The 23,837-nt window shown below is 47.7% G+C and overlaps 1 protein-coding gene across 1 annotated transcript; it reads left to right on the top strand.

The window, feature by feature from the left end:
- Positions 1 to 362: 362 nt before the first annotated feature.
- Positions 363 to 23,481, top strand: CDC6 (cell division cycle 6). The gene is made up of 12 exons (XM_078865606.1): positions 363 to 486; positions 2,784 to 2,957; positions 4,131 to 4,448; positions 5,889 to 6,088; positions 9,854 to 10,032; positions 12,073 to 12,179; positions 13,655 to 13,794; positions 15,808 to 15,905; positions 16,982 to 17,043; positions 18,118 to 18,317; positions 21,359 to 21,499; positions 22,109 to 23,481. Exons 2-12 carry the CDS (start codon positions 2,786 to 2,788, stop codon positions 22,199 to 22,201), a joined length of 1,710 nt encoding a protein of 569 aa, XP_078721732.1. The 5' UTR covers positions 363 to 486; positions 2,784 to 2,785; the 3' UTR covers positions 22,202 to 23,481.
- Positions 23,482 to 23,837: the final 356 nt, after the last annotated feature.

Raw genomic sequence — 23,837 nt, 5'->3', positions numbered from 1 at the left:
TTTGATTTAAAGCTTTCGTGACTGCAGGGAGTCATATTCTTGGTTCTTTCGGTAAAGTCACGTAGAAGGGAAATAATAAAAAATATATAAATATATTATTAACAATAACCTTTGTTATGTAAATGATCTCCCACCGCCACGAGAAACCCAAGAACCCGATAATTTATTCTCTCAATAGCCCCGCCCACAAAGGGGAGGGGCGAGGGGAGGGAGGGGGGCGCACGGGGGTGATGGGGGGGTTCTTGTCCAATGGCGTTGCGACATTTTCGCGACGTCAGCGATCGCCCGCCGACCGAGCGATCCCATTGGCTGAAGCACTCGCGCCAAACTGACGTCACGCGTGTTGGCGGGAAATTGCGATCTGAGCCGAGCGCGGGCAAAACAGCAACAGAAGCAGCAGCAGCCCCGGGTCGTCTCCTCCTGCTCATTCATTCACTCACTCTACACTCTACAACCTCACAACACCGGCAGCCACCACCTTCCCCGGTACGTGCCTCGGCGTGAAGACGGTAGCGGTGTGTTATGTTTGTTGTTCGTGTTATTTGCTGAAGCAAGTTAATCGCGGAGGTAACGTTCGAAGCGGGTGGTGATTTGGCGCGCACTGTACCGAGCACGCTTCTCGTTTACAACAAGGCGGCGTTGCGGATTAAAAACTGAGCCCGTTGTTTACTAAAACTAACGAGTCGTTGTTAGTGTACGCTATGTGTGCTTAGTTTGCGCGCACAATGCTTACCTCAGGATTAGTTACAGTGACTGAATTAAGGCCGGAGGCGCTGCGCCATCGACCACGCGGCCTAGGTTCGAACCGAATCCCGGTTATGGCTTAAACGTCGGTGTCGGTGCGTGAATAGTCTTTGAATCGACGAAGAAGCCTTTATTTTATCGATCAGTGCGTGTTTGAGAGAGCTGTCTTAGATTTTTCACCATTAAAACACTCCTGTATGAGTACAATGAGAGTCGGTCGTGTACAACGGTATTCCACGTACGCAAATGTTACCTGTAATAACAAACTTTACTGTACGGTGTATGAGAGAGAATGTTAGTGCTAGATTGTGCTGTGTTGGTGTGTTAATATAAGAGCTGATTGTGCTGTTCGTGTGTTAATATAAGAGCTAAGCTTGTGGCCGGGGAATGTAGAATTGTCGATTGTTGATTTCGCGCCTAAACCCATCGACGGTCCGTGCCGCGCCACCGATTCGCGCTTTCACGAACGGTTGAGCCCTTTCAGCGCCAAAGAACCCTGGCTTTCTAAACCTTCACTTATCTAGACGACATCATCAGTTATTGAGTCGGCTAGTACGGTTTTGAGGTTGAGAGAAAAGTCGCTTACCACCAACATCGAGGGTACGTACACCCAAATCGAGTTAGTATGCAGTACAGTACCGTACTTACATCGCGTGAAGTTGTGCCTGTTAACAGCAAGCGAATCTGCAAAGTAATTTCACTCTAAATACCAATCGGATGATACTAATACCTTAGTCATTTGTGTTGTGATTTACAGCTTTTGGTAAAGAATGGTTTTCACCTTTGTTTTACAGAATATAATTATGTCAAAACCAGTTGAATGTTCCTCATCAGTCGATGCTGTCTGTGTGTGGTTTTAATTGCTGTGCTAATGTCACCTCGTGCTTTAGTATCCACAGCAGTTTTAATTTCTCGCCGTATTTAAAAATTCACAGCGTATGGGGCCTCGCTCCCCCGTGGAAACGAGAACACGTGGTTCTCAAGTGGAAACTTCTCCTTTGCCTGGACTTTTGTAGCCTTTGTGTGAGTTGTGGATGTCCGTTAGTGCCACTTTAGCGACTAGCCTCATGATCATGAAAAAAATACCGGTGGATGAAGGCCCTGCCCCGTGTAATGTCACTCACGATGGCAGGATCGGTTCTGATATCACAAGGGCACTGATGTCAGTCGTGGCCGGTGCTCCAATGCTGTCGTATGGGGGAAATTAGAATTCTCCTCAACTCGCCCACTGCTTAAGAGTAGCACTGTGTGACCTTGTTCTGTACGATTATGCCATGACGTTGCCGATTTTAGTTTTGGCCCGGTTAGAATGTTGGCGATGGAAGATCCTCAATTCAAAATGTCAAGTAATAATTTGTAGGTAAATTAAATGAGTTTTGTAGAATATGATGAGGATTCAGGATGCCACTTTGTGTCCGTGTTGCCATGATTTCCCAAGTTGTATTAATACACTTGAATTTCAATGTTCCTTAAATATGCAAGTGCTTGTTGTACACGAGCTATTGTGACAAGCTTTGTCTTGTAGGTGGGACCAAGTATGATTAGGTCATTGTTTAGTCTCGGAAGCGTATACCAGTTGAATGTTTCTTACCCTCGCCAACAAATACAATCAATGAAGTTGCTGCGATGCCGTGGATCAATTTTGTTTTCGTAACGATACAAGCATAGCACCCAATTGTTCGGTTGTTTGTCTCGTACTGATGTTTATCCAGGTAAACAAACTAAGTAAAACTATAAACTATTCATATTTAAAAAACTATGCTTTATTTTACCAGGGAAGCCCCATTGAGATATTTAGCTGTTGTTCAAAAGCGACCTTGCCACAAATGATAGCTGAACGAAGTGGCTTATCACGTGAAAATGCATATCAGCCAAATACTCTAAATGCATGTTTCCAAATGTGGAGGTAAAAACCGAAGGACCCGGACAAAAATCCACATGACCACAAACTCAAAATTTACAGCAGGCGTTTAGGGTTGGGACCCCAACGGTACCGTGAAACATTTCTCACCATCCGCTGTCACCGCGTGTCCGTGCAGACATGTCAGCTATGGCCGAGTGCTCCCTCGTGCAGACGGCAATCGCGTTTCCACGCCGCAAGACGCGCTCACCGGCGCGGAAGGAAAAGCTCGAGGTGACCCCACGCAGTGGGAACAGGGGGAGGAACGGCGCTACGGGGCTCAGCCAGCCACTCTCACCCCGCAAGCGCCTCGGTAAGGAAAGGTTGGGTTACAGCCACAAGCGATTGTGAATCTTGATTAGTTGGTGTACAGAGGGGGGATGGCCACTGTAGTGTACAGCATTCCCTCGTTATTCGCGAGGGATATGTTCCGGTAATGCCCGCGAAGAGGAAATTTCGAGGATAATGATAAATATGTAAATGAGCTGTTAAATATGTGAAAAATGTTAAATCAACATCTCTTTATCTCCTCACTTTATACCTCATCACTTTATCTGTCTCAGGGCAGTCGTGTAAAAGTTACACATGCGATTCGCTAGTATAGCACGTTAATGAATAACGAGGGAATACCGTACAGAAGGGGATGTTCGCTGCATATATCTATTTTATTTTTGTGCAAATGCTCATTACATTCTAAAATGTGTGTGTTCTGTCTGCATTGTTTCGTTCACTTGTCTCGCAACACTAATTACAGTACCGCCAATTGTAATTAACCACTTAGTGCGTTCAAGCTTTGGTGGCGGCTCAGCTGAAAGCATTGTACATCTTTTTGTCATTTTAACATCTGGGATGCACGATCGTGTGGTGGTTGTATAATCTCAGTGTTGAAAATGACAACCATTGTTGACCCCCTCACAGCAGAGCGATCTTAGAACGTTTCTGATATTAATCAATCCTCAATTAGGAGTTTAATTCACAGCTCGAACGTAGTGTTCATTTAAAAAAAAAACAACTGGCCTGGACGCAGACTGAGATAAGTTATGTGAGAGATGGCAGTGAATGAGGAACTCCAAGTATGGTAATTGGCTATTTATGTACACAAGTAATATTGACGGAGTCCACTGATTGCCCTGATAACAACGGGGTGGGAAATATTGCTGACGCGCCCCTCGCGCCAACAATTACGTAAAAATATGCTGACCAAAGTACCACGATTCTAACCATAGCACTCTGACCGCAGTGCCTCTCAGCTGACAACAAGAAACAACTGTGTTGTGTAGGCTACATTAATTTAAACAACGAGTACACAGAGAACCCGCATGTACGTGCGACAACACTCCTAATTCGGGGCAAACGGCCTACATGCTGTGCTGCATTCGGTGCTTCCCTAAATAAATAAAAGGTACCTGATAATTTAGTCATCAAGCTTCAAGTCGCGTAACTCCAGGTTGACGACTCCACGTTGATGGCCGGTCCCACCCCGCAGGAGAGGAGAACACCCTCAATGTGCCGCACCTGCTGGAATGCTCGCCCACCAAGAGACAGAAGGAGAACGCCGCCGTGGCGGTGACGGCGGCGGCGGCACTCAAGTCGCCAGTGCTGACCACGCGCAAGAAGCTGCAGTTCGAGGAAGCTTCACCCAACCCCCTCCGCGTCATCTCGCCGATCGAGAAGCAGCAGGGCGCCCTCCGCCTTGGAGAGGGGGCCACTGCGCCGAAGAGCGGCGCCGCCCGGGAGAGAGCCACCGCCTCGTCGGAAAGGACGCCCACGACGCCGGCCGTCCTGCGGGTCGTGCGACAAGAAGGTGGGTGTGTTTCGATTGAAAGCTTTCGTGACTGCAGGGTTCTTTCGGTAAAGTCACGTAGAAGGGAAATAATAAAATAATAAAAATAAAACATAATAAAATACAATTCTCACGACGTTTCGGCCACAACGCAAGCAGCCGTCCTCGGGTGAAGAACAGGTCTGTCGGAAAGACAGCGTCATTCAGACGCTGTCGTTCCGACAGACCTGTTCTTCACCTGAGGACGGCTGCTTGCGCTGTCTTTCCGACAGACCTAATGAATTCATCCTTTCCAATTCCGGTTAATTAAAATCACTTTATCGGTATGTATTCAGGTTGGAAGACGTAACGGGGCTCCCTCAATGCCATGCGGGAGGGCGTGGCAACAGTTTTGGTGCTGGCTATCGCACCTTCGATTAGCACGGTTGGCTACGGACGATTCGAAAAAAGTTCAACATAGACCCACCCTGCAACTTGCAGATGTTTCGGAATGGGAAAGGGTTAAACTAATGTGAGTTAATGGGTATCCATACTTCTGAGGGTTGCGACACATTTCACTGTTCACAGATTGCAGTTACATTTCTGGAAACCGCTTGAAAATGTTACATCAACATGATTATTCTTTTCATTTTGGCACATCGGACTGTAGCTGGGAACACTGGCAGAGGAATAATTGCTGCTCGGTGTCGTAGCCATCACCAGCCACCGTTCCACAATACAAATACAATTTTGGGTTCAAAAAGAACTGCAGGGAACCGGTACCCATGCGAACTTTCCGGATCCCACTGAGAAATGTGCAAAAGTCGTATATCTGTGAACCCATTGCAATTAATAGGAATAATTATGCATTCCCCAATGTAACCCATGGTCGAATTAATTTATTCATGAATCGGAATCTTTAATTATCCTTGACCAATCGAACCACAGATTTCGATTTAAAGCTTTCGTGACTGCAGGGATTCATCTTCTTGGTTCTTTCGGTAAAGTCACGTAGAATTGAAATAATAAAATAATACAAATAAAGCATAATAAAATAATTCTCACGACGTTTCGGCCACAACGCAAGTAGCCGTCCTCAGGTGGAGAACAGGTCTGTCGAGGAGACAGTCTGAATGACTGAATGAGAATTATTTTATTATGTTTTATTTTTATTATTTTATTATTTCAATTCTACGTTACTTTACCGAAAGAACCAAGAAGACGAACCACAGATGTCAAGTAAGGACGGGTTCAGAAAGTTACAACAACAAACGGTACAACAAAAAAACTACACGATTGATGAATTCCACCAAGCCGCAAAAAAATGGGGGAATAATCAGAAGGGCGTTTTGCGGTTTACGACGAGCTTGGTTGCCTACATATATACAGGCAGCCGTGGAAAAATAGGGGCACGGATAAAGTATTTCCGCAGACGCGCGGAATAACGCGATGGCTGCCGCGCGGCGCTTGTGACGTGCGCAGGAGAGTGCTATGCGCTCGCCAAGAAGGCTCTGCACACGGCCAACCCGGAGCGGCTGCTGTGTCGCGAGCGGGAGACCGCGGCCATCGTCGCGTTCGTGGAGGAGCACGTGGTGGCGCGTGTGCCCGGCAGCCTCTACATCTCGGGCGCGCCAGGCACCGGCAAGACGGCCTGCCTCAAGCACATCCTGCACAGCATGAAGGTCAGCTGGCCCTCGCCCAACTGTCCATTTCGCGAAGCATACAAGCACGGCCTTTGGCGTCAGTCCGTTGCTGGATTGTCCGTGCGGGTCATTGACCGAAGGTTTTTTGATTTTTTTTTTAACCAAGTAAGGCCCACTGAGCTATGCTAATTTATAGCTCTTTTTTAGCGAAGTGGCTTGTGGAAATTTAAAGCAGCCAAATACTCTAAAGGCATGTTTCTAATTGTGGAGGGAAAAACCGGAGCACACGGATAAAAATCCACGCGACCACGGAGAGAAAGAGACATGCAAACTCCAAAAATATATAGGCGTCAGGGTTGGGATCGAACCCACAACCTCCTGCATACCAGGCGAGGGCGTTAACATCTCACCACCACGCAGGTCGGTGTTGTTCAGTTAGAGCGGAGAGCGAAGATGTTGGATCATAGAAGTGCAGTGCAATAATGGATTTTGAAGCACTGCCCACCATGTAACACCACAGCCTGTATCAGCTGTTGTTCACGATGGTTGCTTGTTCAAGCAGTGTCCAGGCCTCGGTCTAGCTTAGCTTCTGATATCTGATGAGATCGGGCAGATTCTGGGTTATTTTGGCCATAGGTATAAATCTACACGTGGCACACAGCCAGAGCTGTATAAGTAACAACTCTTTATCAGAAGGGTCCTGCAAAGTTTTTGCAGTCGGAGGGGGCGGGGGTCGATGATTGCTCTGTATATTCCAATTGAGCAATTTGCAGGTAATTAGGCAAATTTGGATGGTTGGCACGCAATGGCCTGCTCGTGCGAATGATGTCTCCGAAGTGGTGACTTGCTTCGTTAAAAGTTTGTTGATGACGGTGGCAGCCTCCCTGAGCTACAGCACCCCCTGGCTTCAGAGTAATGTAGATTATTAGTAAAAAAAAATTCTGGGCTTTGGATTAACAACCGTAGATCACACTTAGTGCCTGAGCCAAACCCAGCATCCATACAATATGTGACGAACTTCATTCGTCTGTCCGTCTGTTGCAGCATTTCTCGAAAGTTTTCCTTGAGTATGGTCCAGAGAGCTCATACTGGGACTTGCGTTGTGCGGACCTTCGACTCTGGCCGACGTTTCTTTTGACCAGTTCCTAATTGCTCTGCATGGTACAATGATTTCTGGATATAGCCTGCTTATAGCACTTCATGCAGTGAGACTGCCTTGTTAGACCTACTTCAGAATCAGAATATCTATTCTGGAGGAATCCAATGAGATGTGAAGTTTTTTTGTTATAGATGCCCAGTTGGGGGGGGGGGGTGTTCGAAACGTGACAGCAACAAACAATACAAAAACACGGTAGGAGTGCAAAGGAAAGGCAAATCAATCACGCTAAATTTTTATTTTTTTACCAGGTAAAGCCCACTTGAGCTATTAGCTTTTTCCAGAAGTGACTTGGCCACAAATGATGGCTCGGCAAAGTGGCTTATTGTGTGGAAATTTATAGCCGCTAAATAATCGAAACGCACGTTTCTTTGAGCATTATAATATAACAACTGTGCTGTCGTCTCCAGCAGGCATCGTTGTGGCACCACCGGTTATTGTCTTGGGCGTGTGTGACCTTGTGTGATGCCCAGCCCTGTCTGCAGAATGATTGATTACAGATATCCTAATTGTTACAGATTTCCTAATAGCCCTGATGGGATCTATTGGACAGAGTGTTGTTGACGATTTCCTAATTTAGTAATCCCAGGAGTGCAGTGGTGTCTTCCCCAATGCTGCTGTTGTTATTTTTACATAATGGGTAAGACATTTTTTTTCAGCAGTGCTGTGTATGGCTAGGAAACTTGGCACATGTCTGTAATGTGTGTTTGGCAAGAACAGTTTAATCACGCTCTTTGAGCACGGATGTGCGCAGTAGCAGATTTACTCAACATTAAAAAACCGATGTAAAACATCGAGTTCTAAGCAATTCAGACCAACGTGAGTCACGGTTGTTTTGACACCCAACATGGAGCTCCATTGAATGTCTGATTAGCTCATATATTACGTACCTTTCGTGTGCATACACGCCAGAGAGTGTATTTCAATCTATATCTTCACAAGCATGCTCGCACTGCAGGAGCGTCACTTTGTTCGCTGAAATTGTTAAATATGTCGTAATGGATTTTAGGAATAGTGAGGCTGGGGATTGACGTGTTGGTTGCTCGGTGGGAGGCAGTTTTGTTTGGGAAAACTCATTCGGTGCCCCGGCTGAGGACAATGTCACGCGAGGGCTGTTGTCTTTACGCCGAAACGTGATGTGGTGTGTTTTTTGTAGAGACGTGTTCTTGTTTGAACCTGGTGACCTGGCAAGCGTGTGACCACAAGGAGGCTAGGTTGACTCTTTGAGCATGAGAATATTTCAGGAGGCTAGATTGATGCTTTCAGCATTATAATATTTATTTTAGAGTTTAACCAATTCGGCGAGATACACAGGTCCTATTATGTGTAATGTACATGTAATGCAAGAGAGAGAGAGGGGAGCGGCGCTGCAGTGGTTGGCACATTGCGCTATGAACTCTGCAAACTAAGTTTGATTCCTGACCACGGCAAACATCAATGGCAAGTACTGTCTAAATCAGCCCCCGCACCCCTTCACGAACGAGCACTGAACAGCGTGTAATTATTTCTTCGTAAGGGAGGCCCTCATCCTGCAGTGGATTGACAAATGGCTGCACATTTTTATTCCATGATAAAATAACAAGGCATTTGTTTAGCGTCTGCCGCTCAAATTGCCCAATGAGGTGACCCTGAGTGAGTGCTGGATATTCTGGAAATGATACATTTCTTGTCACTGTTGACAAGAAATTTTGATTTTCCAGAGGTACGATTTGCACCGTGGACACGAGTGCACAGGCCGGCAAACAAAATCACAAGAGGGGCAATTTATTTTTCAAATTCTGTGTGTATATATATATAAAAAACCTCTTTCAACAGCCGCAATGCAATAATGTGAATACGAGATGGTGGTCCTTTATAAATAACGTGACGAAGCAAACCTTAAAGAGCCGCAGGTTTGCCGACTGCTGCCCATGGTAAACTGGACTACCGTGGTAAACTGAACGCCCATGGTCAGGGGTTGGCAACCAAAATAACACTGAAGAGCCATTTTTTTCGAATTCGGTACAAAGCTCAATTTTTCAAGAGCTGCACTGCAGTCATTTTAAGCGCTGCTCCGAAGCCACAGGCTGCCAACCCCTGCCCTCCACCCCTGCCCTAGTGGGATTGGGGCTTCTCCACCGTCCTACGGTGAGAGTCGGCACTCCGACCACAGCACCGCCTCGCTTGGCGGTGTGGGATTTGTTTGCAGACAAGGTCAAGTAACGTACAATAAATATTCCCTTTTCGGTATCGATTCAAGTAAAGGCTACTGAGATGAGCAATGATTACAACACGTGGCCTTTCAATTGTAAGTCATGTGCTCTGCAGCAGCAGCACTTCCCAGTCAACAAAATACATTGTCGTAATACGACTGAAATACAGGAATAAATGTGATGGAGCCCTGTACACCTGATGGGCAGAACCTCCGATTTAGCACCCTGCACCTCTGATGAGCACGGTGGGTTACGTACGGTGCAAAAGAAATTCAACATACATACTGACCAGATGCAAAGCAAGCAATGACACGGTCCACACGAACATACGAAGTATAGATTAGTAGAGGGGGAATAAGGATAATGTTTCTGTTTTATTCGATTCGGCATTAAATGGTGTAAATGTGCAAGCAAGCCACCTAATCCTCATATCTGTCTCGTGTGTTTCCTGTGCAGAAGATGCTGAGCAGTGCAAGGGTCGTCTTCCTAAACTGCATGCCGCTGACCTCGTCGCAAGCCGTGTACCCGGCTGTCCTGTCCAAGCTCGGAGAGGCCGGGGAGAAGACCTCTGGGGCTGGCAGCAGAGACCATGCAAGGCAGCTGGAGAGAATTGTCACCAAATCGGGGCCCATGATGTAAGGAAAATGCCGCACCCCATCAAACGAGGCCCAATAAACCAGTATTCTTCACTAATTTTCAGAGGGGGAGGGGCTACTTTTGTTAATAAAACTTCATCAGTGTGAGGCGCCACACATTTTAAACAATTGGGTTTGACAGCACGATGGGGCAGAGGTCGCAATCGGGTACCCGATACCCGTACCCTACCCGATACCCGGCTACCTGTACCCGGCCGGGTACGGGTAGCCGTTTGCGACCCTGGTGCGGCCGGGTACAGGTAGGCCGTGAGTCACTGGTGAGTAACCGTTTGTCACTCATTTCCCAACGTCTTGTCTCTTCTCACAATTCAAGTTTCTAGAATCAACCCACCCGCGCCTGCAACATGGCTTCATCCCAGAGGTCGCAATCGGGTACCCGTACCCTACCCGATACCCGGCCGGGTACGAGTAGCCGGGTATCGGGTAGGGTACGGGTACAGGTACCCGTTTGCGACCCTGGTGCGGCCGGGTACGGGTAAGGAATCAAAACCCATTTGCGACCTCTGCGATGGGGTGTTTGTACATTTGTGTATTGTCGGGGGCGGCACGAAAGGCCTCCAGGGGCCGCCAGTGGCCTGTGGGCTTTGCAATGAAGAACACTGCCCTAATCAATCGAGACGCCATCACTGTCTAAAGATGTCTATGCAACCTCACGTTTTACCATCGCACTGTTGCGGTGTTCGGTTTTTGTTTTTGAGTCAAACATCTGATCTCCCAGGTAACTCTCGTCGGTTGTTTTCCTCCCACCCGTGGGAATCGAGAAGCCCAGCAGATTGGTTCCCGCAACAAATGATGAAATCTGCACGATCCACCACAACCCTCTTTTCAAAGTTCCTGGGATAACAGGCGTGCCCAACCATGCCAATATCTGGCCTTAATCCTAGAGAGGCTTTTCAATATCCTTCTTTTCACGATGCCTAATTTGTTCATCAACATGAGCACCGTTTTATCATTAGTGACTTGGGGGGACTGCATGTTGTGACCAATCTGCCAAGGTTGGGACTGAGTGCGGGAATTCGATGGCTCGTCACACAGCGGCGAGAATCCACCAGCGTTCGCCCAGAGCAGCAAACGACAAACTAACGATCCTCTTAATGATTATGCAATCATGGGAATCCGCACTCTCGTTTTCTCACTCTTCGTTTCATTTTTTTAATTGCGCATCCAAATGCCATTTAAAGCGCGAGCAGAGAGAGATGTGTATATCGAGTTAAATGTAATGTACATTAATCCTGACCTTAAAAAATTGCGCTGTGTACGCATCGGCAGGATTACCCGGGGTGGTACTGGGCACATAATGCTCTTACGGTCTGGCATTAAGAGGTGACCAATAAAATCTCTGGCTCCTATACTCAGCCTATGAGCCTAAACGAGGGTTTCCCGGGTGTGTGTGTGTGCAGTGGGGGGAGCAATCGCGTAGTGGTTAGCGCGTTACACTAAACCCGTTGACCTGATTTCGATTCCCGATCACAGCCAACATCAGTGACGAATATCTGAATTGGTCCTGGGCCTCCGCTAGGTCGAGTCGGCTTTAAATGAGTACCTGGTGTGTTGTGTTGTAAACAGCAGCATTGGGGAGACAAAAGGAGTGGTGCTGGCCCTTGTATGTATCTTGGACTTCTTTCGCACCACACGTAGCCAACTGGCATATCAGACGTGCGTGGGAAGGACAAACTAAACTCGAAAAGCAATTCTGAACAAATTCGTTTTCAATCTAGATTTAAAAGTGCATATCTCCAGTGGCGACCTAACATCGGAAGGAAGGGCGTTCCAGACGGCCACAGAAGCTCATTTGAAAGCGCACGCACGAAGCAGTGACCCTCTTTGTTCGATCGCCAGCCAAAAGCCGCTGTGAGGATCACCGGAGTTCACGTGATGGTTTATGCTCCTTGACGAGATCAGCAAGGTGCCGTGCCGGTCCTAATAGGTGCTTGCTATAACAATACTCGCCCTACCATTATTAGAAAGGATTTATGGGGGGGGGGGATGTTTTTTTTGTCTTGGTGCACGTGTGTGCAGTGTGTTGGTTTTGGACGAGATGGACCAGTTGGACAGCCGTGCACAGGAGGTGCTCTACACCATGTTCGAGTGGCCAGCTCTTCCCAACTCTCGCCTCGTACTCATCGGTAATTACTGCCGCCCCCCCCCTCAACACAGCACACACGTTGCTGGACGACGGCGAGAGGCGGAAGGAACAACAAAGCAAATAATGAACGCCATTTGCGGGGGGAAAAAAAACAATTTCCTACTTTAAACGTTCCATGGGGTCAGTGGCAAATGATTGAAAAACTCAAAAGTTTTAAATTAACATAATCCCCACCACCGCGTCTTTCAGCTCAAAGTAGGAGACCCGTGTTCTCTCACATTGCGTGCATTTACCGTTCACAATTAGCATTTCATTATGCAACGCTTGCTAAATTTACGAGCGTGCATCGCTTCAACTCCACAATTTTTTCGTCAAGCAGGATTCCGTCCCAGTTAAGACGCAGGAATTCCCATCGAACGGAATGGGTGGGGGCGGGGGAATTCTTTTGACGCTTGAGAGAATCGCGAACAGAATCTCCATGCAAACGATATTCCGTTGGCAATTCCAACAGTATTTGGGTCATTCGGTAAAGCCATGTAGATCGCATGAGAGCTACTGAGGCAGGAACAAATATCTTTTTTCCTGCCTTAGTAGTTCTCCCGCTATATTTCTTCACCTGATGACGATTGCTTGTTTTGCGATCGAAACGTCGTGATATTTTTATTATTATTTTTCTATCTACGTGGCTTTACCGAAAGACCCAAAAAATTATGAATTCCTGCAGTCAGGAAAGCTTTAAGTCAAAATTCCAACAGTCGCCACTAGGTGGCACGATGACCCTGATAGGATTTACATTGTAATTAATGGGTATTTACTTCTGATTCTTGTAGGAATTGGACGCCGTGGAATCGTGGGATCCAAATACAATTCATGCAGGAGTCATCCAGTGTCAGTGTAATGCTTTTTATTTTATATTTTTCGAGGAAGGATTGACATAGTATCACTGGATACTTTCAAGGCTCCGAGAGCTCAGGCACATTTATTATTTTTCTAGATCTGCTGCGTTGCAAACCTGGTGGCCTGGTTTCGACTAGGGGCAAGCAGTATCCAAACCGATTCTGGGCCTCCCTGATGTTGGCTCGGCCTAAAATGAGTACCCGATGTGGTGTTCGACTATCAGCACTGGTAAGACAAAAGGTGGTGAGACGTGATGCCTGACCGTCCCCACCTTTGGTGTTCTTGCTTTAATAGGTGCTCACTAACGGAACGTTTCCCAATAATCTGTGGCTATATTGCCATGTCTACGGGCACACGCACACACGCCAGAGTGGTAGTGTAACACACGGGACTGCAGTCCTTGTCAGGAACGGCGCAAGATGTTAGGCAGAATGTGAACTTCGGACCTTGTGACTCACCGAGGTCAACACGGCCTTAAATTAGTGGATGGTGTAATGTGAGAACATGGGCAACTCTGGGGAAGCCAGTGCTGACCATACCACCCCTCGGGGCTCGTACCAGCCTGAATAGCTGATCACTAGCAGTGCTTGACCCTGCTGTTTTTTGTCCGTCCCTTAGGGGTGGCAAACGCGCTGGACCTGACGGACCGCATCCTGCCACGGCTGCAAGCTCTCCGAAGCCACCAGCCGCATCTTGTCAACTTCCCTCCATATTCCCGCGATCAGATCCTGGCCATTCTGCAGGACCGGCTATCGGGGGTAAGCATGTGGTATCCGCCATATAAGGCTCGATTTTCTCCGGGAATTGTAGTTTCCTCTCTCTAGCTGTCGTGTAAAAATACTCGGGAAGATAATGGCGAAGCAATCTAAATCAGGGCAGTTTAACACGTAGGCTTTCGCGACCAATATTATTCATAATAAAGGTTTTTGGGTTAGATCGTGTTATTTATAAATGTGTCGTAACCCTCCACCACCCGACACGGCCAATCAGCAAAGAAAGTGTCACGTTGACAAAAGACAAATAGTTCACTACTTTAGCCCACCGGTGTGTTGAAGAGTGAAACCACAACATTTACAATTTTTGAGTGCGACGTTTTGCTGGAGTTTTATAAGGGCACCACGGGGTGACCAGCCCCTCCCCACCCAGCCCCACCCCTCCCAGCCCCACCCAGCCCCTCCCCACCCAGCCCCACCCCTCCCATTTTTGGATGCACGACGGACGGACGGACCGAATAATCCCCTGTGGGCTGGTGTAACCAGGAGGTTACTACCAGTACCATGTTAACTTGTAACGCACCGCACAGCACTCGCTCGCTCTCGTAGAGAGAGAACGACTCGGAGCCACAGGCAAGCAGGAAGGCAGCCACGCGGTGAGCCGCTGCCAACAATGTCCCAAGCTCTGCTGCACTCCATATATATAGAGGTGTTGTCGGCCAATTAATGAACTCGATTAGACTCAACTGCAAGTCGATGCAGCAACGATTACTACTGCTATGCCACGCTCGGCCAACACCCGATATATGTATGTATGTATGCATGTTGAACTTATTTTGCACCATACGGGGGTGCGATTATTATATAATAATAATTAACGCACTTTGCCAACACAAGCAGCAGCCCACAATGCATGGATCCCCAGCCGTGTACCTTGCGCCAAGAGTCTCCACCACCTACACATAGCCACCCCACATAAGCGGATAATGCGCAAGCTGTTATCAATCTGCCTAGGTCACTCGCAAGGGGATGAATTTTGGCAAAGCCTGCTGGAGGTGTGAAGGATTGGTGCAGCAAGTGACTTGGATGTAGTGCCAAGACGTTTTCATTTAATGATGCGTTGTAAGCAATTTCCATCTGAATAAATGGCTGTCATGCTGAAAGTTCTGAATCGGTTGCTGCGGCCGCTAAATGAATGGCATTTAGTTTCCAAGACACGGCGAGCCTGGGATGACAATTGTTGCTACTCTGTGTGCTAAGGAGCGTGGTTATCTCGTTATAGAATTCCATTCGCCACTGTTAATGTATTTGTATAATGCAAATGTGTGATTGGATTATTGGTATGATGATTGGAATCTGTGGGAGAGTGGCCTGTTTTTATTCATGATGATTATACATTTTATCTTGCGTCATTCATGCTAATTGCATCATACAGAACCGTACATTATATATAGGACCAACCCCAAACAAAACCTATACACTGCTCCTCCCAAGCTATTTATGAAGTGCCTATATAAAATAATGTTGAAATGACAATTCCATTACGCGAGAACATTTTCTTGAACATCGTACTCAAGAAAACGACAGTAAGAACACGGCGTCGTCTGCACACCCTGTCGAGAAGGCGAGCGTTGCATCACAACGCATCGCACGCTCACGTTTACGTGTGTGTGTTGAACTTCTTTTGCACCATACGTAGCCAACCGTGCTAATCGGAGGTGCGGAAAATGCATCAACAAAGCAAACCACTGTTAAATAACTTCCTCGGAGTTTACCTTTTTGGATAACAGTTATAAATGTTTGCGATGCGATTCCTGAACGTTAGAGAATGCATATGCAGAATTGTGAATCGTGTTTGCTGTTTAAATTTGGCATTTCGTGTTCCCGGCTGGATTTCGGATTTGTGTGTTCCCTCCGGTAGTACCTCTTAAACAGGCACACGCACGCACACACACGCACGTATAAATACGTGTGCACGTATTGACGAGGGTCCTTTGATTGTCGTGGTTAGCTGCTGCTGTTCACTAACTGCGCTGCCGTTTCCCCTCTGTGCTGCAGCTGAAGGAGGGTGTGGTGGACCCGGCCGCGGTGCAGTTCTGCGCCAGGAAGGTGTCAGCCATGTCTGGGGATGCCCGCAAGGCGCTCGATGTCTGCAGGTAACTGCCCAAGTTCATGCACGTGGAGAGCGGTGGCGCAGTGATTATCTCGCCACGCCACGAACCGGGAGTTGGATTCTTGGCCGCAGCTAACATCGGTGGCGACCGGATTGGAAGCGCTGAACTCTCTCCTTGCTCGACTCTGCCTTGAACGAGTGCCTGGCTTGGTGTGTGAACGTTGGCACGGGGAAGGAAGGCACAGGCGACCAAGGCGTGTCACCAGGATGGCACCTATTAGGGCTGTTAAGGCCGTATTGGGATCTTTGAGTGCATGCATCATGCTGTGCTGAGTGGATTGGATGGCTCAGGGGGAGGGGCTTACAGCACTGAGGGGCACTGCTGAGAATCCTCTGCGTTTCCCAAGTGGAGTCTGATTGCCACTGGCTACACGGAAAAATTCCGGATTGTTTAATTTGGGCGATGTAAAAAAGGAAAATGCAACTTAAATGAATGTACGGTTCATTGTGGTGCCAGAATGCGCCGCGTACGGTGACCCCGACAGGTTTTGCATTTACTACTTTTCAAGGTGCGCTTCACTCGGTAATCAAACGGAAGTCACGCTCATCAGCTTCAGGTACACGACCTCGTGTGGTTGTTGGGTTGACTCCTCTGTTAAGTGTTACGGAACCCAATTACCGATCTATGCATGCAATTGTTGTACATGCCTACAGTCTATAAAAATTATAATCTTTTTTTTTTGTGTCGTTCATGCTCAATTGTATCTCATGCATTTGAGGCAGGACTGGTAGATCCTGTAGATTTCACCATGTGTGCATTTGGTTTTCTTCTGACTGCCCACCTCTTCTGCTTGAACGGTGTGGTGGCCAGGAGATGGCAGAATGTTCTTAGAACAGTAGCATGTCTTGCACATGGAGAGGTTAACGGCTTGGGGGGGGAGGGGGTACTGCCTTTCATCCAGCAGTGAATTGACCACGGTGGGATGGGCTGTGTGAAGCACTCAGGATTTCCGTCCATCCCTTCAATGTTTGAATTGCACTTTTGACTCCCTCTTCCTTGTTTGTTCACTGCGATGATCTCCTCCCCCGTTCACCGAGCGTTGTTATTTCTCACGGCAGGCGAGCTGTGGAAAAACTTGGAGGCGAAATCAGGAAGCAAACGGTGCTGAGCCCCAATGGAGGTGAGGGAGGGAGGCAAGAACGCCCAGTCTCTGTTCGGAATATTAAGAAGGCCCTACAGTGCAGAGTGCAGTGGCACAATCATAATAATTGACGTTGTTTTATATTATTCCTCTTCTCACTGAATGCATTTAATGTCTCGTGATGTATTCCTGTGGGGGGGAGGGGGGGGGGTTGCCGAGTGATTTCAATATCTACCATTGTCCCCCCCCCCCCCCCCATATGTCAGAGTAAAATTTCGTGTCTCGGGTAAATATTATATTTAGGTTGAAGGTAATGACATATTTCGGCTATAACATTCGAACATAGTGGGCATGTGCCCTTAATTATAATATCACTGGCTAATTAACATGTTAACGACAGGAGGTAGCCAGTTGGCTCTTGGGGGCTAATGCCTTGAGAACACTGCCATCTCTGCCGAGGTCATGGGTTCAAACCGGGGCAGTCACCGCAGATTAAACCAGCGTCTTAGGCAAAGCAAGTTGATTCTCTCAGCCTGGACACCAGCAATTGCCCAAAAGTCACTACGTTTGGTGTTTCACTTAATTTGGCACAGTCGAGCATGGAGAACTACATTTCATAGTTGTATTAGCATGTGATGATCACTCCTCTGAAGGGCCATGTAAGGTTGTAACAACCGATGAGGATGAGAGGCTTTATTAAGCTATAATATCTGGCTGGGTCGTTTCTGTCTCAGTGGGCCTTACCTGGTAAGAAAAAAAAATAGCTTTATTTTATTTGTATGTTTTAAGCGATTTGTTTACCTTTCCTATACTTTGCACTTCTCTCGTGTTTTTGTATTTGTTGTTGTAAAGTTGTGACCTGCCCCTACTTGACATGTATAAAAATAGCTTTATAGCTCTTCTGATTCCACCAGTATAAATAAATATTCTGATTGTGAAATGGCTTCGTAAAAATGTGTGGGAAATCTTCAAGTGACCGCTGCTTGGCGATTGCAATTAAAAAATTGGGGGGGCGGGGTGGGGGCTTCGATTTTTATCAGTACGCGGTCCACCTGTGTGTGTGTGCGGTAGCTGATTCTCATGGCCCTCCGCGGTTCCTTTGTGCGAATGCAGGCCCTGCGCCCACGACGACGGTGCCCCGCAGGGTGACCCTCCCACAGATCTCCACCGTGCTCTCGGAGGTCTACGGGAGCCCCATGGCGTCACGCGCCGGGGACCATGGCGGCAGCTTTCCCCTGCAGCAGAAGCTGCTCGTCATCACGCTGCTGATGCTGGTGCGCAGTGGCAAGGTCAGGGAGTTCACCTTTGGCAAGGTGAGCCAGTGACCTGGTGGTTGTGTGGCCTGTGAGCTGGGGTGCCGTGGGTAGCCTGGTACCTGGGGTGGGTGGGAGGCCCGGACCCTGGGGGTGGATGGTCTGGTGGGTGGGTAGCCTGGTACCTGGGGTGGGAGGCCCGGACCCTGGGGTGGATGGTCTGGTGGGTGGGTAGCCTGGTACCTGGGGTGGGAGGCCCGGACCCTGGGGTGGATGGTCTGGTGGGTGGGTAGCCTGGTACCTGGGGTGGGAGGCCCGGACCCTGGGGTGGATGGTCTGGTGGGTGGGTAGCCTGGTACCTGGGGTGGGAGGCCCGGACCCTGGGGTGGATGGTCTGGTGGGTTGGTGGCCTGGTACCTGGGGTGGGAGGCCCGGACCCTGGGGTGGATGGTCTGGTGGGTTGGTGGCCTGGTACCTGGGGTGGGAGGCCTGGACCCTGGGGTGGATGGTCTGGTGGGTTGGTGGCCTGGTACCTGGGAGGGTGACCTGGCCGTGGTTAAATAAAAATGCCGGGGTCGGCCAGAACAAGGCCTTAAAATTTGGGGTAAAAAAATGTCTTAATCGTAGCTAAATGTGCTTTTATTGACTGCTTACATTCTTTTTAACCTTTGAAACTACATTATATTGCCACTTATCATAAATAATAATAATAAAATATATAAATACTTAGTGCCCTGGCAAATTGTGGGTGATAAATAATTGAACGGGTTTGTTTCATTTTAAACATATATATAAAACATTTAATCAATTGACCGATGTGAACAAAGACGACTGGGATATGTATATCTCTGAGGCCCATTAGTTGCAGGAATGAATTATTCAATTCCATGAAAATTTTTATTTTTTATTTATATAGGTGTGTGTGCGTGTATGCAATACATCGCAGACCATTAGCAAACCTGGAACTGATGGGCTAGCTTTATTTTTTTGTTGATGTAAAGCTAAATTTCAAGGGTCCGTTAAAATGACAACTTGTTTTTCCCTGCTTCAGACAATAATCGAGGAGCTGCCACTGCAGATGAGAACCGCCCCCAGTTCCGTAAAATAATAGCGTAATGGGATTAGACAAAAGTGACGATGATCTAATGTGGTTGTCGATTATGTTGATTTGCAGCTATTCGGCTACTTTTTATGTTACCAGGTAAGGGTCACTGAGCTATGTAGCATTTTTTCACAAGAAATCTGACCACAAATAATAGCTCAACGAAGTGGCTTATCGCGTGGTCATTTTTAGCAGCCAAATACACAAAACGTATGTTTGTAAATGTGGAGAGAAACACCAGAGAACTCTGAGAAAAATCCATGTGACCACAGTCAGAACATGCCAATTCGAAATATACAGGCGGCCGGGTTGAGATCTAACCCACGACCTCCTGTAAACGAGGCGCGGTAGTTAACATATCGCCACCGTGGTGTGATAGGCTTTGTTTGAAGGCCCAATCTTTGGCACTCATTGTAGAATCAGTCATTTGGGTGAAAATATTGAAAGTTTTAATAAATTTACTTGGAGACTTTGCATATATATATTCTTAATGGTAGAATTGCATCCCTGCTGGGACATCCTGCCAAACGTGAGATGTCATGAGCACATTTCCTGGCAGCTGCAGAGCACCCCATTTACAACGGTAATTGGCAACACCTGCCAACTCTCGATCCGCTTCCACACATTCATCGCCAGCCCCGTCACACACGGCAGGCAGCCAGACGTTTCTGTTGTCGAAACTATTTTACCTGGAGAACCCCTCGATTGAACATTAGTTTGCGAGCGTACCCAACGTTTCGAGTCGGTGACGCGTATGTAGCAAAGCTGACTGAAGCACCAGAGGACGCAGTGCCATCGGAGCCAAACGCCGTGCGTGATTGACAGTGGCAGCCCAACTCGGCTTGTATAAATCAGGTGGGCAGCTCGGAGATTAGCAGTGTCGGGAGGGCGCACACAAGTGTTGCCAGTGGGTGCACGTGACGCACCTTCCTACGCTCTGCCGTCACGCTGGGTTTAACTTCCCACCGGCTCAGAGTCTGCGAGTTCTGGGCATGGGGCGCCGTGGTGGCGAGATGTTAACTGTGTCGCCTGGTATGCAGGAGATCGTGGATTCAATCCCGACCCTGGCGCCTGCTGTATATTTGGAGTTTGCGTGTTTTCTCTCCACGTGGTCGTGTGGATTTTTATCCTGGGTCCTCTGGTTTCCTCTAGGTGGGCCTTACCTGGTAAAATAAAATATTTTATAGTTTTAGAATCCACCAGGGATGCAAATACATTTCCAGCACATGCCCACAGATTCTCCCCTGGCCATGCCCACTTTAGCAGGCATGCTGATAGCTGTCAAATTGTAGCAGCTGTTGATTATGGACTGCGTGTGCACCCGGCTGCTTGTTTTTGCCGGGAACTGCATCTAGATCCATGCAGAAATGTTCATGACTTCCCACAATCGGCAGGATGTGAATCACCCCTTAGTGGCCTGTCCCTAACGTCTTTGGACGGGAAATCATGGATAAGGAACTCGCCACAAGTTATGCTGGGAATTAATGCGTGTGTACACTTTACCAGTAGCGGGAGTGTAGCAGTTAGCGCACTGCGCTACGAACCTGGCGACACAAGTTCGATTCCCGCTCGTGGTCAATAACGGTTTAGAAATATTTGAACTGGTCCTGGGGCTCTCCTAGGTCGATTCAGCCTTAAATAACGACCTGCTGGTGTGCTGTGTAAACCTCGCCACACGAGGGAGACAGATGGAATTGGCCACTCCCTTGTGCACCACGCCGGGCTGCGTAGGTGCCCCCTCGCTCGGCACACGCCCCAACAGTCTGTTCAAGGCGATACGGGGGGAGCCTTTGCCTTGTTGTGTCTATACCATTCATTCAATTTATTATTTCTCGAGTAAAAACTCGCCCCCACTAAAGAGGGCATCGCAGTACTTTACAGTATAAATTATACGAAGGGAGTCCTACCGATAAAATCGGTGCCACATCGGCCATCATTGATGCTCCCTTATTGCTCGCGGGGGTCAAGGTCTGACATCGGTTTTTGGTCGTGTCCCCAGATCCACGAGACGTACACCGGCGTCTGCCAGAGGCACCAGATGGCGCGGTTGCACCAGTCGGAGTGCCTGGCTCTGTGCAGTCTGCTGGAGGCCCGAGGAATCCTGACCATCAAGAACTCCAAGGAGGCTCGCCTCATGAAGGTACCGATCGCTGGCGGTTGTTTTTGATAAACAATTATATTTATATCGCCGTGCAGCACACGTGCTCGGAAATTAGGAATTCGATATCCCCCAGAGCAAGACGAGTAAGTGAACTACATGGCGCGTTATACAGAAGTTCTGGGTAGTACGTGGCAGGAGAGCATGTAACGTGATCAGAAACAGGAGGTCGTTGCAGGTTTGAACGTGTGTACAGGATGGTAGTTTTATCTCGACGGACATTGGAGTGACACACAGAGGTCAACAACCTTGAGCTAGAGCGCAATACTCTGATGACGGGATACTGTAGCAGCAGGTATTAGATGTCGGGTATCTCCTGCACAATAGTAGTTTGATCTGGCAGTAGGGAGGAACTGATGACAAGGTATGATGACATCCATGGCATTGGATATGGTGGCCTGATGAGATCTTCTTTGTGCGCAAAGCCATCATTTGAGATTAATTCTGGTTTCTCGAGTTCTCAGCCAGGTTAAAGACAAGGCCTTTGAAACTCGACGCAGGGCAAGAGAGACCCTTTTTAACTCGACCTCAATCTGAGAGCTGCACGCATGCACGCACGCGCGTGAAGTAACGTCCGTTGTGTCTGGGCAGGTGTCGTTTAAGATCGACCAGAGTGACGTGGAGCACGCTCTCCAGGACAAGGTTCTCCTCTCGAGCATCCTGCAGGCCGGGATCCCCAAGTAGGGAGCTGCCGCCTCCACCTCCTCCACGCCCTTCGCTGCTGCTGCTGCCGCTATCTCAAAGCGAGCCTCAACGACGACAGCGCGGGGGTCCGATGTCGACGATCGACCCTTCCACCGATGAGGTTGTTTCTTTGGCGAAACTTCAGTCGGTTGACTTTTTTTAAAGGCCGTTTTTGAAAGGCGATTTTATTGCATATAGCGCTCGGGCAAAGGTGAGGACGCCACGTCGTTTGGGAGCCATCTCCGTGCCAGCTTGTCAAGTTTGATCTTGTTGACAAGTTGCTTTGTGAATTGAGTACGATTCACGTTGGGCTCAAAGCTGAGCAGCAATTCTCAAACCTATGAAGTTAACTGACATCCGCGTGGCCCATATTGCTATGACGTTGTTGGCTTGTTCCAAACTCTTTTAAAGGAAACACCGTTGATCATTGTTCTTATTGTGACTTGCAGCTTGCTGGTTGTTTTACCAGTGTGGAATGGTGAATAATGTATCTTTTCCAAGCGCAACATGAAATCCACACATCACCGCCGTGCCAAGTGGCACTGGGTTCGAGCGTTCAACTCAACCTTTGGAAGGTGTCCAGATTAATTAGTAGTTCAGGGTTGGCTTAACCAACCATCTCCCGAGTCCTATTAAATGAGTACCACTGGGAAGTCAACAGTGGTCATCCACTAAAACAGCGTTCTGCACTAATGTTCAGAGCTGGGGGCCACTTTCACTGATAAGACATCAGTGTGTGTGTGTGAAGGCCGCCACACATTTAAATCCTTTGGGGTTTGACAGCAGCACGACGGTGGGGGGTATTTTCACTATTTTCGGGGGCTGCACGTCAGATGCCGCACTAAAGGCCACCAGGGTGCGCCATTGTCCCTGTGGGCCTTGCGATCAAGAACACTGCTCGACAAAGACTTGCTCTCCCATCAAGAAAATTGAATCACTGGCTTAGAGGCCATCGAGATGAGAACTGCTCAATCTTAAGCAGAAATACATTTCCATGTGTGATGAAACTCATGCCGTGACTTGTGAAAGTATAATGAACCTCGTCGCTGCGGTGTGGCAGCGTCGGATGTGTGCACGTGAAGTGTTTTGAGGATACTTTTTGCTGAAAATAATCAACTTTTTTGAATACCCAGCACACACTTTCCCATTCATGTTTGTAAAATATGGAGACGTTCAATTTTGATTGAGATTTAATTGAATAACATCATGGCTATTTTACAGTCTCTTTGTATTATCCAAATCATTGTTTGGTATTATTAACCTGTTGGCATGAAACTTAATTGTGTAATTTTAGTGTTATCTGTGGTTTTATGTTGAAAAAAAGTCCCTAAAATCCAATTGCTACGTATTGTGGTGTGGATGACTTAAATTTTACGTGAAAACTTCTGAATGCCAAACTAAAATGGGTATGCTTATGATCGAAATGCATATTATGTTTTACTAATTCAATAGTGTATCAATTAAGTGAGCTTTCTGGCCATGCGAGGTGGTGTGTGTGTGTGCATTGTGATGTTGAACAGTTTGCAATAACAGTGTTAATATTTTAAATAAATGCTTTTATGAGGATAAATAGTATTGCCTCGTCATGGATTTTCAATGCAGTGTTGCATTTGTATGTTTGGCCAATGCCTTTCTT

The sequence above is a fragment of the Lampetra fluviatilis genome, chromosome 2 (assembly GCF_964198595.1).
Source record: "Lampetra fluviatilis chromosome 2, kcLamFluv1.1, whole genome shotgun sequence".
Classification (NCBI taxonomy): Eukaryota; Metazoa; Chordata; class Hyperoartia; order Petromyzontiformes; family Petromyzontidae; genus Lampetra; species Lampetra fluviatilis.
This window is presented reverse-complemented; position numbering and strand designations above follow the sequence as displayed.